General features: G+C 43.3%; 1 protein-coding gene across 1 annotated transcript in view; it reads right to left on the bottom strand.

Annotated features, from left to right (window-relative positions):
- The window catches only part of sorcs3a (sortilin related VPS10 domain containing receptor 3a), a 221,469-nt gene extending 203,443 nt beyond the window's left edge, over positions 1-18,026 (bottom strand). Inside the window, exon 1 of the mRNA XM_053419434.1 lies at positions 17,379-18,026. Coding sequence (XP_053275409.1) covers positions 17,379-18,026 — 648 coding nt within the window. The remainder of the gene's footprint in view (positions 1-17,378) is intronic.
- Positions 18,027-18,258: the final 232 nt, after the last annotated feature.

The raw sequence follows: 18,258 nt of genomic DNA, 5'->3' as shown, positions 1-18,258 counted from the left end.
GCTGACACACCTCTCTCTTTCAGGGAAATAAATGAAACGACAGTCGTGACCACTGCACCCCGAGAGACACTATTGTGAAATTCCCTCTCCAAGCATCGACTAAAACCAAAGCTCCTTAAATGCAGAGATAGGCCGCAGAAGCGAAGAATCTCCACGAACAGGATTATCTCTCTTGTAGCAGCCTGCTCAACAAATGCTTTTCTATCTGGTAAACCATGTAGCTCTAAATTCAATTAGGGCCACATAAACATTTTCGTGTGTGGCAAGTGAGCTGTGAAAGGGCAGCAAACAGGCTCAGGCTGCAGCCGGGAGAGACGAGCACGGCCTGATCTACTTCAGAGGAACGGAGGAGGGAACAGATTTGAGATGCTGCAGGAGATGCGCTGCAATATTTAGCATTCGACAAACTAGCTGCTTTGTGAGTCCAAGGCTGTCTCTTTATCACTCAGAGTGTGTCGGTCTGACTGCGTGAGCCTCCCTCCTGCTCACCCTCATCACACACAAACACGGGCAGACAGACACGTAGTAAACACTGTATTTATTACGTTCAATCACAATCACAGTCTTCTCATGTGCCAAACAGCATGACATTTGTCCAGAGGCATCCGTCCAGTCGCACTCGCATACACAGCATACTGTAAGCAGGATGCATCTGTGTGCACTGAAGCTGCATGGGCACAAAACACGTCTCCCTCTGTCCCCCAGTCCTGCAGCTCGTATTACACTTCATTATTCTTTAGGCTACCCACTCCCTCTAGTGATGGACAAAGGCACTGCCTAAGGAGCAGCCAGCAGGCAGACAGGCGGCAAATGTGGGACCAGGGGAATGGCAGGAAGAGCCAGCCTCCTTCGCTGCGGGCTGGATGCTGTGCCAGGCCGCCGGTGGGAAACACAGCGGTGGACTGACGGGAACACTTGTTTGACGAGAACACACAAAAGCAGCCTCTTCCGCATTAAAAATGACCAGCCTTATTGTTATCGCTCTGTTTTCAGGAAATGTGGTGCGCTTAAGTGCTGAAGGCACAAAAATAAAACAAGAGGCATGTGGGACCAGGCAGACAGAAAACACACATGCACACACACACACACACACACACACACACACCCAGGCACTTGATTAAGCTGCTCTTCGCTGTGAAAAAGCATGTTAATTTGTATTTAAGTGGCACAACATGATAATCACCTGGGCTGTGTTTTCTCCAGAGCTGCATGATACTCTGCGGGCTCCCAACAAGGCCTAGTTTTCCCCTCAGCACCAGCTCCCCTCATCCATCTCACTGGTCGGGATGATGTAGCGATGCCTTCACTCGTGGCCCTACCTCGGTGAATGTTAATAATCATACACAGCCTCCGCTGTCCTATCTGCATTCCCAGCACTTATCTGTGGGATATCGTCTTCAGATGATAAACGCTGTGACCAAGAAAACAACCAGGTCTGCTGCTTTAATAATCCATCAGTTATTATATCAGATTCCGTGTCCATGTGTTCAGAACAGAGAAGATTAGGCCAATAAGCATCCAGCTGACTGCAAAGATACATGAATATAGTAGCTCGCTGCGGAGCGACATGGACAGAACAAATGAAAAGGTGAGTCATACATTCAGAGCACAGGACTGAATAGATTTCATTAAATAAAGTTGCCACAGAGCACTCTCCATACATTAAGTCATTGCTGCCATTTGAGTGGTCTCATTTAAATTCCATTACGTCTTTACACTGACTTGGTCAAAATCAGACAGGAACTGGAACGGGATCCATCGCGTTCAGGATAATTGATACAGCCGGAGTCTCGGCAGGCCACACAGTGAAAATGGGGCATTATTCATAATTCATTTCATTTTATGTAACCGACTTACTTTTGATTATTACACAGTTACATATTCATTGTTAACGGGAGAGCAATGGTCAACACAGACTAAACAGGCATTGTGGTGCTGAGGGACCAGACGTGATGGATGGAAGTGAATGGCCTCCCATTTATTTTGTAGGAGACAAGCAGTGGACAATTGTGCCAAATCACCAGATTACCACTGCATTTGTTAAGTAGTGAATCCAGGTGTTTGCCATAAATATCTGGGTTCTTACTCTACTTTATAAGATAAACACAATGGACAGAACAGAACAAGTAACAAGTAACAAGATGGTAAGTTGATAATTTTCAAATCCCCTGCACTTGGTTAATGCAAATTATAAATCAAACACAACTGACCTAATGAGCCGTCACTAAAGCTTTTTTAACGGATTGTGCCTCATTGAATTTACAAAGAAACAACATATAGCCAACACATAGCCAACACAACACATTATTATTTTCCTTTTATCATTTGACAAACTCAAATCAACTGTTTGTGCCGCGTTTCTGTTGTTTCAGGTTTAAATGAAAGGGATAATTACCGCCACCTACTGATATAACATAGGGTTAACATGACATGAGACGAACGAGAGGATTAACGTGCTGAGAAGCCCGTTCGGGTTTTGTCCTCTAACGGTAACATCATATTTTTGACTTCAGTCCTCTCATACATGGGCTGTCTGGGATCTAGCTGACAGAAATCTGTCAATGGTGATGGAGACCTCCTTTCCCTGTGGCTGGCAGTGACATTGGACCATCCACTAAAAATGGGCTGTGAACCAAAACAAAAAGAAACTATAAAAAAAACTCTGTACAGAGTTGAGTGTTAGTTCCTTCACTTGGATTTCGGCCCCACAACTGACCCCTGTCACGTTCCCATCAGTTGATACATTGTTCATGTCAGATATATTGATAAATGTAGGTTTATACTGTCTCGAAACCACAAAGATGTGGAGCGGCCAAAAGTCTCACTGTGGCTGAATAGTTATTCGCCTTATTTTCACTGTAGCCTGAGGGTATATGACACACCAGGACTGATACTGAGCACCATTGATTGTAAAGGCCCACTATCAGTCTCTGTGACAGGACTGGGGCAGCACTGTGGCTAACCGCACTGAGAATTATTGGGATTTAGGAGGTTTAAGCCTCTACTTTGGGAAAAGAAAGGTTCTAAGAGTTTGCCAGGTTTAGCTGGACTAAATTAACCTTCCGTCCATAAATGGTAAAGTACGATGAGTGACTGTTCAAGGGGTTCTCTTCTTTACAAGTTCTACAGGAGAAAAAGTGATAAAGCTTTACAAAAAAAGAAAAAACACACATAAAAACAACAACAAAAGCCCTCATTGATGCCAGCTTTTATGTGCTGCTCTCAGCACGACGTGCCACACTGCAGAAAATCACTGTGCTGTTGATGCAGGCAAAAACAGACTTTCAAGCTGTGGCATGTAAAAAGTCTGATACTCCTTGTGTTCAGTGCAACCTCGGCGGCGTGAATAAAGTGCATGAAAGAAGAGAGTAATTGGAAAAACAAGAGACGAGGGTCGAACTGGGGCCACTTGAGGATGACTCCATTACAGCAGCAAGAAAAGACAGATTATTTTTCACTGTTGAGATTAATGTAAAGTAGAAGAGACATCAGTGCTGTCTTTTTCATTATGGCTATTCTATGTTTGATTATATATCCATTTATAGCATGTTTTTGCAACAGTGATGTTTTTCTTCACTTTCATTTAGGTGATGGAAACCAAAACACCCACTAGGGTAGAATGAATAAATACAAACTTTATGATCTTATGCTCTGAAGCTTGTTTTGTCAGTGAAATAATCCAAAACTGACAGGTCTTAATCAGCCTGTTTCATTAGGTTGTTATGTGTTACTGGCAGCTCGCAGCTGTCAGCAGCAACACACATTAACACATAAAGCAGCATTTCTGCACAGTCACACACACACATAAAGTAAGCATAGATAAGTGCACACACACCCCTACACTAACACACACAAACACCCACTTCGCACATCTCAGCCATTTATCACCACAAATGTGACAGCGTGAGGCAACTGCAGTCGACTCTCTCCCCCGGCTCTCTGCAGTGATACCTGGCAGCAATTGGGAGCCCCCCCCCCCCCTCTCATCTGAAACCGGATGGACGCCGACGAGCAGCAGAAAGCGAAAGCCTCGTTTCCTTTGTGCACTGGGTAAACAAACTTGATTACAGGTGGCAACAGTTTGTCGTCTGTTGGATGCAGGTGCCAACTCTCAGAGATCCTTGAAAGCAATTATCAGCTGAAACAAGGCACTGTACTGAATCACACACCATTTGGCAGATATATGCTGACTGTTCTTCAACAGAGTGGCCAGGAAAAAGAGGTGTCTGTAATGCAATCGGCTGCAACACTAATATTAATACATTTATAACCATTTCTCCATCCCTCCATCATCTATACCACTTTGAGGGCTGCGGGGGAGCTGGAGCCAATCCCAGCTGAAACCCTGGACAGGTCTATATCTAATTTTGTTAAACATCATTTTTGATGTAGAAAAATCTCTACTAAAGCTACATTTTTGTCATTTTATCATACAGTTTTCATCAGCAGAAAAGTGAACCACTCTCAGGACTCCTCGTCCATGTTGGCTTAAAGCGAGCCGACGCAGCAATTTCTGACTGCATTGTGATAATAGTAAGCTACTTACCGAATCATACTGTAACATTAGCTAAACTAGAGAAAAGCCCACAAGCCAGCAAACTGACTCAGTCATTCCAGTTACACAGCAACCTCAGTCTAGACCACCTAAAGCTGTGGTTGCAAAAGCTACTGGATGTGTTTGACTGAGCAAGATTGCAGCCTTTGTATTTACTGTCACAGCTTCTTATTTCAGAGGGAAGACTGTGTTATTCATTTTTATCAAAAGTCACACACTTGAAAAAGAAAGAATGTATACTTGAATGAGGGTGAAAGACAGAGAATATGTTAGATAAAGAGAAAGAGACAGCAAGAATATGTGACTCGCCCCTGGAACGTGATCAAGCCGAGCTAATTTCTGATCAGAGCACAGAGTTAGACCAATGGTGAGTCAATGGCGCAAACACCCAGGGACCGTGACATTGGCTGAGTGAGTCTTTCAAACATGTTTGGACCATTAAGTAGTAAAACATTTTACAGTTTTTAGCAGCTGTGTCAGTAATTTACTGCTACTCTCAGTGTCTATCATTTGCACTGCACACTGCCAACCGAGTCAGCTCCCCACCATCTCCTCCTGCTCTCCTTACATTGACTTAGTTTATAAAGTCTGTTGTTTTTACCCAATCTGAGTTTTTCACATTGTGTCCAATCACACTGTTTGTGTGGGTGAGTGCATGTAAGTGCGAGAGATGAGCTAAATTATGACTGAATGCGCAGCTTTGAAGGAAGATTTGACTCATAGAGGAAAGGTATCGATCATTATGTGACAATCAGTGTTGATATTGTGGCGTCCTTTCAAACAAATCACGTCAACCGAGTCAGAGAGAGAGAGAGAGAGAGAGAGAGAGAGAGAGAGAGAGAGAGAGAGAGTAGCAAAGTCAGCGTGTGCCTAAGTGCCTGGGTACCGTTTCCGAATTCTATATATCGGCACTGGTATCGTTCCTTGTATGTGTACACAAACTGGCTAATAAAGCTGATTCTGATAATAAACCACTATTTAAGAAAGGAACAATATGCAATTTAAACGGAAAAACATTTGCTCTTGGTTGCATCACCTTATCAACCATTATCAGGTCTCTCCACACATGACACGTTGGTTGTCAGGAGTCTAGCTGATCTGGGATGTGTAACGCAGTCGTCCCCGAAGCTCGTGCGGTTATTATCATGTTGGAAGATGATCCCCAACGTGATATTACATTTTTGGGATCAGAGACTTAACAGAGGTCTGCAGTTCTACATATAATGGATGTCTTTAATGGTCTCTTTCATTTCTGGTAATTAACAGTGCTGAGGACGTTTTTTTGTTGGTGTGATAAGGATAAAGGTCATGAGAGAGCTGCCTCTGAACAGGTTGCCCAGGCTGGATACTCCTCACTGGCTCTATCCAGGAAAGCCGATGGATTCCTTACTGATTCTAAACGTAAAATCACGCTAGAGCAGATTTGAGTGAGAGTAGTAAGAGACAGTTCGAGGTTAAGTGTGCCATTTGCTTTCCACCAAGCACTGGGAGTTGTCTATACTGTGTTTACTTTGAATCAGCTGTGGGTCTTGACCAGGGGTATATGTAAGCAGGTTCTTTATGCTTCTTCACACAATACCAGTGCCGGGGTCGGGCCAAAAAGGGATTGTCCACCAGAAAGTGACTCAACCTCAGTGAAAAAATGACTTGGCCACATATGTGAGCATTTGATTATAAGAAGCGTTAGAATTTCAGAAATACTAAGATTCCCAGGGACTTAAGTTAAGTGGGAGTCCCAGTTATGACAGATGATAAAACTGTTAGATGCATATAAAGCATATCAGTGCTCAATCAATATCTGGTAGACAGTCACTTTTGGACATGAAACCGGGACAATGGCAGAAATACTATTCTCTGTATCATAATATTCAAAACCTTGATTTTAATGTAAAAAATAATCAACTTATGATTGTTTCGTCCAGTTAAAAGCACTTATGGACGTTTATTCCATCGACAATTCAGTTTCTTACTATTGCATTTCCAACAACAAAATACACACACATACTGCTAATGTAAGGACAGCTCATACCTGTGCTGTGGATTTTCAACCCTTGCTGAGGGAAGCTGCTGCAGCTCACTGGCTCATATCAAGCGCTGCAGGTTTTTCACAGGCATTGGTTTTTCGCAAGAATAGTCATAGTGAACATTAAAATAAGTTCTGACCTTTCCTGATGCTCAGTTTCATTTCAACAACATGGACAGTAAACAAGCTGCAAAGCTGCCACATATTGTTCTATGACTCTGGCAGGATAACCTGCGCATCTTTACTTCCTGAACAAATAGTACTTTGAATGGAGCGTTTCACTTATTGTTCCTGCAGCTGTACTTTGGACTCGCGAAAATCGCGAACTTTAATGATGTCATTGGTACGAAGCAAGGACGAATGATAACAATAACTAACATATATGTGATTGGTCTTCATACCTCATTTCAGTCAAAAAATTTAAATCTTTGAAAACAATGTTTTGAAAATTCAAATTAACTATTGACCTGATTTCAATGAATTTGTCAAATCTTCTTCAATTCATAAAAAAATTGATTATGAGAGTGTTTTTTTTAAATTCACAATGTATTCTATGGCACAATGATTTACTTTTTTAATAAATAATTTGATCTACCTGATATCAAGTGTTTCCACTTTCTTTCAATGGAGGCATTAGAATGTGTGTGTTCAGGGATTCACTGAAAGTTGAGGTAGCAGTGCCAGCAAGAACTTCAATCTACTTCACCCCCGGTCTTAACTGATTTATATTTAACTACAATATGTATTGGTTCAGTGTTGGAAATTCTGAGCCTGCGGGAGAGGAAAATGTGAGCCTGCCATAATGTTTTGGTTTTATGAGTGTAGCGATTTGGATCCTGGGCCTTTTTGCCCTTACTTTAAAATGTATTGACTACTGAAATTAGGAAGAAGGAGCAGTCCAGGGGTAGATTAACCGAGGTCACAGCAAATTAATCATTTATTTTGACAATGGAAATGTGGCCAATTAAAGACCAGGGAGCTTTTATTCCATCTCTCCAGGTCTCTTTTGATGTAATGTATTAATGAGGCAAAATTGTGTTTGAATAGATCATCCTGGTTTGTTGAAACATGGATCCTGAGGTGTTAAAATTGATTGAGTAGTGTGATTATAGGACGGGTCCCCAACCTCAGCATCCCAGTCAAAATGGCTTTGAGGCAGAATCTCAGACTTAGACCAGTTAATGGAATAGCTGGAAACCTTGCCAAAGCTGTTAATCATATTGCGGTCTGACGGGAGGCAGGTTGAGGGATTTGTTAGATATAACAAGATGTCATGGGCATACACACTGATTTTATGACAGTTTGAGTTGTCTGAATTGCAGTAATCCTTGTCTTATGGCTGAGGAGAGCAGTTCTCTGAAAAGTGCCAATGTACGGGTGATAATGGGCATCTGTACCTCTATTTATATTTAATGATCTAGATTTTTTGTTTCATTATCTGCAGTGACGGTAGATGCTGAAGGCATCAAAATCCAATTGTTGGAGAAGGACATTTGGACTGAGTCTTTTTTGATGAATTTAATTGAATAATCGTCATATGTTGTCTGAGAAATATTTTCCTTTTGACAAAACCAGTTTAACTAATGGTGCAATAGCTGATAATTAGTGGTGAACCGATACATCGTACGTACAGCGGTAGCGGCCGACATTCGCCTCATTTACTGACATCGGCGCATCGGTAATAAACTTGACTTTCACCGATGTCATTGGCCAATGTTCATTGGTATTTGTAGTAAACCGCCGGGCACGTGCCGCGGCTGGGGGAGCAGTCACCCCGTCGCCCTCCTCTCCAAGCTGCCGGAGGCTCGGTGTGTGGCCTGCCTCAAGGTTTTTAGGGATATTGAATTTGTGCTCATTAAAACATAAGAGTGATAAAGGGCTGAAATAATTTAAAATAGTGCTTCTTAAATAATTATTTAATTATTTTCCTGGCACAAAAGGGTGAATGAATAACAAAAAAGCTAAATAAACAAACATCAGTATCGGCTAGATTGTTGTTTTGATCATCAGTATAGGTATCGGCCAAGAATTTCCATATCGGTGCATCCCTACTTGTAACCAGTGTCTGGTCATTTCAGGGATATGTGCAATCAAGGCAGAATTCCCATGGGGTGAAATGTTTAACTCAGGGTGAGAGAAGTGCTAAGAATCGACTGCGTATCGGACTAAACCTGGGACTTTTTCTCATCCATGAAGGGTGGTTGCTCCAAATTCTCCCAAATGCATTGTCTTCTCCAGACATGGTGTCAAGGTCAGGGGTGTCTAGTCTAGAGTCTTAATAGCTGAATCTTTCATTTACTCTCTGGTTATTGATTGTGGGGACAAGACATCTTCTATTGATGTGTTGTTACATTTCTCAGCTTGTTGTTTGAATTTGAAGTTCAATAATATTGTATTCGTTTTATGAAAGGAAAACTGTTATCTTTGATAGGCAGAGATACTTACCGCCTTCTGAACGCCCTGCAGGATATAATGGGTTATTGGGAGGAATTGAAGGCAACAGTCTCGGGGCCGATTGGTGGTTCAGCATCAAATCTACGCCATCGGTTACTCACCACTTATTTACACATTTTCCAGCGTCTCTGTTTACCTCAGAACAATGGCGACTGTTACAAAGTGGATCATGTTTGAGTTGGAGCTAAGAGATTTTAAAAAGCAATTACTAAAAAGAAAGAAGTCGGAGGAGATGGTCTGTACGACCACTAAACTGAGTGAGGCAAAGCAGAAATACTGTCTGCTGGAAATACAATGCTACCAAGCGGACCAAGCACAGCTCTTGTAGTCTGCGTCACCTCCCCATGTATTCACATTCTTGGGAAAATGCAGGTCAGGGTACGACCTAGGGTTCTGCGTAGGGTATATTTCTACACCTAGGCTACTCTGGAGCTACAGCAAAGATTCAACACAAAAGCATGAATTGTGCTGTAGTGTCAGCACTAACTGAAAAACCAAATGGATTGATAATAACTAAACATTCCCATTTGCAAATCGTACTCCGTGTAGATTACGGTATTACCCACAGCAGGATTATGAGAAGCCATTCTACTTTCTGCTTCAACCTCACAGCAAACCAAATCTAAAAAAAATGGCATCAGGATTATTAATGTCGTCCATGACCACATGTTATGAGGCAGACATCTATTAGTAGCGTACCCATCAAGCAGTCCAAACAACTCTTGCGGCATTATTTAAAATTTAAAAGCATCTCTGCATGGGAGCTGGGTAAGAGACTATTACGCCTAGCGCTTGATAGAAAAATATAATGTGGTTTCCATTCAAAGAAATAAAGTGCAAACCTTGGCGAGAGGAAAATTACTTGTAAATAAAAAAAGATGATATGACGGGAGGAAAATGACAGGATGATTAATTTACAGGGCTCTTTTTAAGCAGAGTTCGTCGCCAGATGCTACGGACATTCAGAAGTCACGTACATGCGGCTGCTGGAGTATTTTACGCTGTTTGAGACAGGATCAACAGAAAATAGGAATCCAAAATCAGGAGCGTCTATCTCCGGCTGGCATCGAAGAAAGATGCTTGCACAATCTGTTTAGTAATGGGGGGATGTTCAAGCAGGTTATTACCATTAAAATACAAATGGAAATTAAGAAGCAGACCTGATTGTAAAATTAATGCAGCGTGGACCCATTTTACAGCCACTTTCAATCTCTCATAGATAAACCAGTAGATCACTTTAATTAGACAATGTGTTAATTGACTGCAGGTCCTGGGGTGTGATGTGTCAACATTAGTCTCAATCAACGACAACCTCCTCCAGACACGACACCATTCACTCCGACCGAGAGTGAGACAAGATACTGAGGATCACTGAGGGTGTGTGTGTGTCTGCGTATCTATGCAATATGTCTCTGAATGACGGACATTTTGTGAATTTGTGACCTTGTGAATATATATTAATGTGTGGGAGGGAGGAGAGTCAGGAAGAGAGTTGAAGCAAAAAGAGGCTGAGGCAGAGAGAGAAAGACAGAAAGAGTGAGAGAGAGACACAGCGTGAGACCACTTCAATGTGGTCTGACATTATTACGTGCTCATCGCCTGGCCGCTCTCCCCAGCTTTCCCGTGTTCTGGAAATGGCAAGGGACATCACCATTACAAGCTATCACACTTGGATCGGGACAAAAACGCATCTTGGGTCACGATGCACTGTGCCTCCGGGACGTGGAAGTCCCACAGGCACAAACCTCAAAGCTTGATATTCCTAAAGTCAATCCATAGAAGTTCAAACTGTGCACAGCAAGAGAGCAGAACAAAAATATGCCGCCTGGTTTCTCCCAGATGGGGAAAAGGCATTTGAAACCAAATTAAATCTGACACTTGGTTGTACCAATCTAATTAACGCACATATACTTTCACACAGACTTCTCTCTACCTCACACTCTTTCCCTCACACAGATAATGTCAACACACTTGTGCCAAACCGGATCCGTGGCCAAGCGTATGATTATACTCTCTGAAGTCGAAGCGAGGTGGCTTCCATCGGGGCCTCAGCCACCGTGGCAATCACACAGGAAACATAATGAGGCCATTAGATTTGGGGAACGCTGCCTTAAAGCCCCTCATCTGACTGCCTGGGTTCCTGCTACATGCATGCTCATAACTTCAAAGCTTTTAACGACTTGATGTGATCCGAGATCTGCGGCATGCTGCAGCAGCAGGTGCAATGCACCCTGATTGGATGGCTTCCTGAATAGCTTCCTTGATGTGGTGGCGTTGATGTGCTGAGCACAAGGGAGAGTTTTAACATTATGCGACACTTCTAAGTGCATCCAGTGACCTTTAAGTGAAGTTATAAAATGCAACCTATAAATGTGCTGACCTAGTTACGTTAGGATAAGAGCTGGATTTTGTGAATGCAGTCATATGGGTTAGATGATCTTGACAGCTGTATGTGTGAGTCAGATTTTCTATGCTTTGAAATCCAACCAGGAAATAGGGCAAAGGCTGTACTCCTCTCCCCCCATAAAACCTATCTGGTCAAAATGTTTTGCTTTTTAAAGTGCTTTGGCAGACATTGGAAGTATCCAGAAATGAAATGTGACCTAAAGCCTACATAATGTGACTCATCATAAACATGGACACTTCGCTTGGCCATAGAGTGCAAGCATGAAGTGATATAACATGCTTCTAAAAACACGCTGCGTGATATCGGAAGGTCAAGAGCAAGCCACAGCCCGAACCCAACTGTCCAGTAACTGCAGCCAAGAGTTTAGCTCTGGAGGCCAGTCAAGACGGATTTTCCATTCATGTTTAGTGGCACATGGCTTAATGCCATGACATCATACTTTCACTGCAAAACAACAAGGGAAGGGAAACAACTTTGTAGACACTAATTAGAGGAGGAGTGGGGGAGGAGAGATTGAGGGATAAGGGAGATAAGGCCCGCTGGAAGGTTTACATTATTTATGATATCCCAGTTTAGTTTTTTTCCCCATCTATCTTCCTCCAGAGCAGAGGGCCACCAAGGTAGTGGGAGAGAGACAAAAAGAAACAACTTTACAATGTATAACCATCAGTAATTAAGGCTGAATGGTGAGACGGGTTGATGGAAAAAGCTCAAGAGGACGACCTGCCGCTATTTACTAAATAACGTCCCCTCTCTGCAAAGACCATGGTTGGGATGCTGCACACGGCTCTATCTGTGTTTCTGGGTCTCTGGGGTCTTTCTATACTAGAGATGGGGCATATAATGACTACTACAACCAGCCAGTCAGGTTGACAAAGTATTCAACTAAACAGTTTGTATAGGACTACAGATAATTTTCATAAAGGAGTCAATAAATTATCCTGATGAACATCGTGGAATTTTTGGGGGAATATTGTATTGGTCCGGTTCCTGCCTGAACCTGTGTCTGTTTTTTCTGCTGCATGACCTTTCCAGCTCATGAGAGTCTGCATGTGTTCCACCGGTTCTCAGAGGGGATTTGGGAACACACCCAGTTAGCTCTATTGATGACTACCCAGATACAGCTGACCTGCCTCTGTGTGAGTTCTCAAGACATTAGAGCCCACAGTCTTATGCTAATTTTGCCCCCACCCAATGAATGGAGAACTACAAAGACAGTGCGATGTGCCATGGTACATGAAGAGAACATCAAGGGAAGGAAAATGTGGTGGTCAGCCGGAAAGCTGCCCTGTGCTATCGACTAAATATGCTGATATTCATGGTCACAATCTTCTTATAGGAGCATATTCATTGCCATTATGCTGTTGGGAGGATATCTCAAGGTTCCCTTTACCAGATGAATGTTTCAAGATCACACTTAAAGAGGCAGTGCTCAAGCTATTCATTTTGTATTCAAGCTGTCAGTCACAATGCCATTAAGTTCATGACTGGTGAGGGTGGAGGGGTTCCACAGCCTCAAAACTACTTCAGGGAAGAACAAGTCCCTTTGCTGTAGGGATGCTTCACTGGAATTATGCCCATGAATATAATAAATCACAGTTAGTCCACATATTGCCGACTCTACATTCCCATTTACTATCGAAGGTTGAGATTTCAACATAACCTGCATAAGCCTAGGGCAGGGACATTGAGATCCATACAAAGACTGAAACAAGGAGAGAGAGAGAGAGAGAGAGAGAGAGAGAGAGAGAGAGAGAGAGAGAGAGAGAGAGAGAGAGAGAGAGAGAGAGAGAGTGAGAGAGAGAGAGAGAGAGAGAGAGAGAGAGAGAGAGAGAGAGAGAGAGAGAGAGAGAGAGAGAGAGAGAGCTTCAGGTGCAGAGACAGCAAGTTGGACAGGTACAGGTAGACAGTGAGAGTGTATTAGCCCTGTGTACACGCCTCAAAGGACACACCATCCCCCCCCCAGGGATCCCACCACAGCAGCAAGCCCTCCCGGAGGTTCTAGCAGTACAAGACACAGTCGACCAATCTGGCTGAAATAAGACAGAAAGTCTCCAGACCAAAGAGGTTGGGAATTTATGGTTGGTGTTGAGGGCAGCCAACCAACAAACACACCAGAAAACCAACCAAGATTAATTTACATTTATATTTTAGGCATGTGGTCCACATGAACTGAAATGGTTCAGCAGATAGGAATTCATTTTCTTGGCGAAAGGTCAGTGAAAGAGGGCACGTGGGCATCCATCCAATCAGCGTGACAGACCCTCCAGATAAGTCATTCTACACCGAAATAAAATGTCATGTTCCAAATCCTCCAGCCGAAAGGACAAAGCAGGTCACACGGTAGTGTTTCCTTGGTAACCCTTTGAACAATATTGCGCATCATTGCTTTGTTTGAAACGCATAAATACAAATGATTCATATGAGCTTTTTCTAATCTACCACCTGTACGATTATCATTTAGTTTAAGTCAATTAAAATGATTTATTTAAGGATAGGACTAATTGAGGAAAGAAAGTGGTCATAGTGAAAAGAAAGAACTGAAGACAGCTGGAAGGAAATGAGATGTTAACAATAGCCTAAACACAGGGATTAATGTCAGTAAATACTCACAGTGGCTGTTAAAAAAAGAAATACATGGTCAAGTTTGGGGAAATGTGCTTAAAGTTAAGAGAAAGCAATGTTGGCTTTGTGTAGAAGACGGGATGACACCCACAACTTTTTTGATACCAGAGGCTAAGGCCAAGGTCAGGAGGTTAAGAACTGATAATGATTACAGCTAAAATAACAACTGAATCAAGTTTATGGAGCTGATTTATGTTCAGGATTTAGGTAAAATTGTGGTCATGGTAAAAAAACAACAACAGAGGGTTAAACTACAAGAATGATAAAATATGACAATAATTTAACTGCTGCATGTTTCTCGCTGCTAACAATAGCATTTGCAAAATGACATCCTAATTTCAAAGCTTTTATAAAGGCAGGGCAATACATCATTATTAATAGGAAGGTCTTGTTACATCTTGTAAAAACAATTGTGCCAACTGAATGCCGATCAAGTTCCAGAGCTCTCGAGATTGCCGAATAGTGACAAATCTGCTGGGATGCTGAGTGGGTGGACCATAAAATGCATGCCTGTCTACTGCTGAGTGCATGCATATACCACAGCTTAACCAGCCCTAACTGAACATGGCTACCTCCATCCAGTGAATTCCAGTCTAAACTCAAGTGTTTTACCTCATCTCTTTGCTTAAATTAAAATAAAAAAATAAATGAATTTTTTGCCATTTCCAGGTTCACCAACCTTAGCCACAAAGGGTACTTCAGAGTCCAAATTTGACCGACCAGAAACAGCAATTATTATTATTATTATGATTGTGGTCATTGTCTCAAAATTGTTTGATTAAAGTCGTAAAATGTTTGTGGTAAAGATTCAAAACAGTTGGCAGGAAACATGATGCCAGGGGTCATGTAGCCTATTAATCTCCACTAGGAATGACATGCACACAGAGAGCGCTAGACAACAGACTGACAGGGTCAACTCTTGATTCCTGGCGGCCAGCAACCAAACGACCACAATGAGTGAATACAGGAAAATGTGGTATTTTGAAATTTCGGGTGGAGACATCAGGTGACAGTATCTGGACGACATCAGATGGAAGGAACATCTGGCTACAGTGCATGGAGAATGAACTCTCTTGACTCATTATTAATTAAAGCTTCTGTTAAAGTGGTCTCTGATCATCACAGCCTACGTTAACCCCTGATCAAGGTTTAAGCCAACCCTGACTGTTAGTAAGACATGTGGGTGGAAACAGAGGTGTCCAGAATCCTTGTCAGAGGCTTTCCTTACCCAACCATCCTGCCTTTCTTCCTAGGATGTATCTGGCTCTTTTTCCTCATAGAGGCAACAGTCATTAATTACAACACGCAGCTAATGTGCTGTCAAATATTACATGGGTCAAATGTAACATAGGTCATGTCTCATGAGTTCTTTTGTAAGTCACTAACCAAACAAGCAATGTATTTATTTATCTGGCGAGGACAGTCTCAGCACAGCCGGATGAAAGTGAAGGAGCCCACCAAGTGTACAATAGGCAGATAAGATTAGGGTAGCTGAGCCAAGATGGTCATCCATCCATTCAGCTAGTTATTCTGTTAGCCAGCCACTTACTCTAACTCTTACTTAACTACTGCTGCAGTTAAATTAGCGGACTTCACCCTCATACCTCTCGCCCTTCCAGCCCATTCATCACAACAACAAGCACCAACGGCAGCTGAAGATTAAGTCGAAGATCTCCTCTCTGGAGGACGATCTCCAGGCCATGCCTGATTTCCTTCATTTTTGCAGAGGAAGAAGAAAAGAATTAGAAATATAGGGCTCAGTTGTCAAGATAATTATTAAAGATTTAAAGCTGAGGGGCAGCGGCACACAATACCCCACTCACCCTCTCCATCCAGTGCACACTCACGCAGTTACACACACATGCACGCACACACAAGCATGTTCCACTCGCAGCGCCTCAGTCTTCACTGCAGGTTAAAAAACAAGTTCATGCACCATGTCATAATCTGCTCAGACAAGACTGAATATGTGGGATTTTTTTCAAATGGAATAAAGCGAGTGGAGCAGCCACAACAACAAATTAAGCTTGTGAAACCACAAAGAGAGCCCAGCGGCTCCCTGTGAGCTTACATGGTTGTGTAAATGACTTTGATTCATTTTCTCTCATTATTCTCTTCCTATGAGGGCCCTTTTGTGTAAGAGGAGCACGGTTTCCATCCTATTCACGTGCAGAATGGGCCTGAATGTGGTCTGTGTCTGAGAGCTATTTACTGATGTTCCAAAGATTTACAGATGCTTTAGCAGCAGGTTTCCCCTTGTCTTCGACCTGTGCAGTGATGCTGTGATACTCAAAAAAACTGCATGTTGCCCTACTCTATCCACAGAGAGAACCTATTAAATTATGTATACTTTCAACGTGTCTTAAATGGAGCATTGAGCATTCAAGGAAATATTTTGCCTCAGTTTATATTTTATGTCAGTGCTGTCACAATCTCTGCAGTTTACGCTAGCATTTCCCTGAGCCCATGTCATTAGGCACGATTATTTCAGGGAGGCATCCCCTCTCTGAGGATAATGCCGATGGGGAAAGACTGAACCTCCAAACACGTTGGAAAGGCTGTGGTAATGCATCTTTTTTATAATACAACAGTATCACACACCAGTGGCGGCCACCTACGATGTTTAAAGATTAAATAGCTCCTAAAAAGTCAATAAGGTGCTGGGTTCAGCCAACTAAAACATTCCAGGGAAGCACGAGGAGTCAGACAGAGGAGAAATTTATAATCTACAGAAGTCAAGGGCTTATCAGAGACTGAGCAATATTTTATGACTCCCTCCTTCCCCAGTCAATTAATTTGGAGGAAAACCTCACATCAGTAGGGAGGAATGAATCATGCATTAGCACATCTCCAAATCGCTGCAAATAAATCGTAAATATCATTCACACCAAGTCCATAAATCATGGTTAACTAAATATTGAACTCAAAATGCACGGAGCGTCCACTGGAACGGGAAAGTGACATGGGTTTGGATAAAGAGACAAAAGATGCTCCAACAGGGAGGGAAGATGTCGTGCGTAATACGAGAGCCAAAGGTCGCCCGCTAATACGATTCACAAACGCCACACAAAGTCTGACATTTACACAGAGCAGCGCGTCGGTGCGCATCTGTAGCTTCCAGTGCACCTGTTAACAGTGAACCACAACTCAGCGGCACGCCACGGCGCAGAGTCCCTGCTCCGTGCGTCACGGAGTTTGTTCCCTCAGCTGCTCGAAACAACCCAATCTCGCGGAAGAGTTGGTTAAGAACGCGGAGTCGTGGAGAGCAACCAAACACGCAGAGGAACAATTCTGATAAGCGACGGTTTACTTACGCTGCTGTTCTGTCCTGACCAGTAAACCACCGCGTGGTTGTGCGCAGAGTCCCCCGTCAGAGCGAAAGTGCTGCTGGCGATCTTGGGCTCATCCTGCCGGGTATTTCCTCTCCCATCGTTCCTGTTCCAGCCGAAGTCGGACCTGCCCTGCTTCTGTCCGTCAAACAACGAGCCTCGATCGTCCGGTGCGCCCGCGTCCACGCCAGTCCGGCCGGTCCGCCTGCTCTCGCTGAACTCGGCAAACTCAGGACCGCTTCTCCTCGTTCTCCGGAGCGCAGCATCCTCACCCAACTCGGGCTCCCTGTCATTAACCCTGCCGCCATGACTTTCTCCACTCTGCCCTGGTGTTTCTCCCTTTGTTCTTACTCCATCCAAACTGACATGTTGAGGGAACATGGGGACATCCTCGTCGTCCACTCCAGTATTTTGTCCGGAAACCCCGAGTTCCTTCAACTCTAAGTCGCTTGGCTCCTCTGTCGGGTCAGTGCGCATTCCCATCTGTAATTTCTCCAGGTGAAGTTGAACTGGCGACGGGCAAGATGAGCACGTTATCTCCGCCTTGGCATTTTGCAGGGTAAGAGCGGCTATCATCACCCAGATACCTACAGATAAGTGCAATCCTGGGAAGAAGCCAGCCCAAGTCTCCATCGCTGACAGAGATTTTGGGGAGTGAAGGACCGTTAGAGACCTTATCCGACACCTAAACTCCCTTCTCTCAGTTGGATTTGGAATCAGTGGTGCCTCGATTGTCCGTCCGGTTGTTTTGGAGGGGAGAAAAAGTGCTCCTCAGCGAAACTGTTCACGTCCAAGGATCTTTGGTCGGGAAAGCCACCACACAGGAGGGAGGAGCTGCATCACAGCCAGCTGCCGACTGTGTGCC

Source organism: Pleuronectes platessa, chromosome 3 (assembly GCF_947347685.1).
Source record: "Pleuronectes platessa chromosome 3, fPlePla1.1, whole genome shotgun sequence".
Classification (NCBI taxonomy): domain Eukaryota; kingdom Metazoa; phylum Chordata; class Actinopteri; order Pleuronectiformes; family Pleuronectidae; genus Pleuronectes; species Pleuronectes platessa.
This window is presented reverse-complemented; position numbering and strand designations above follow the sequence as displayed.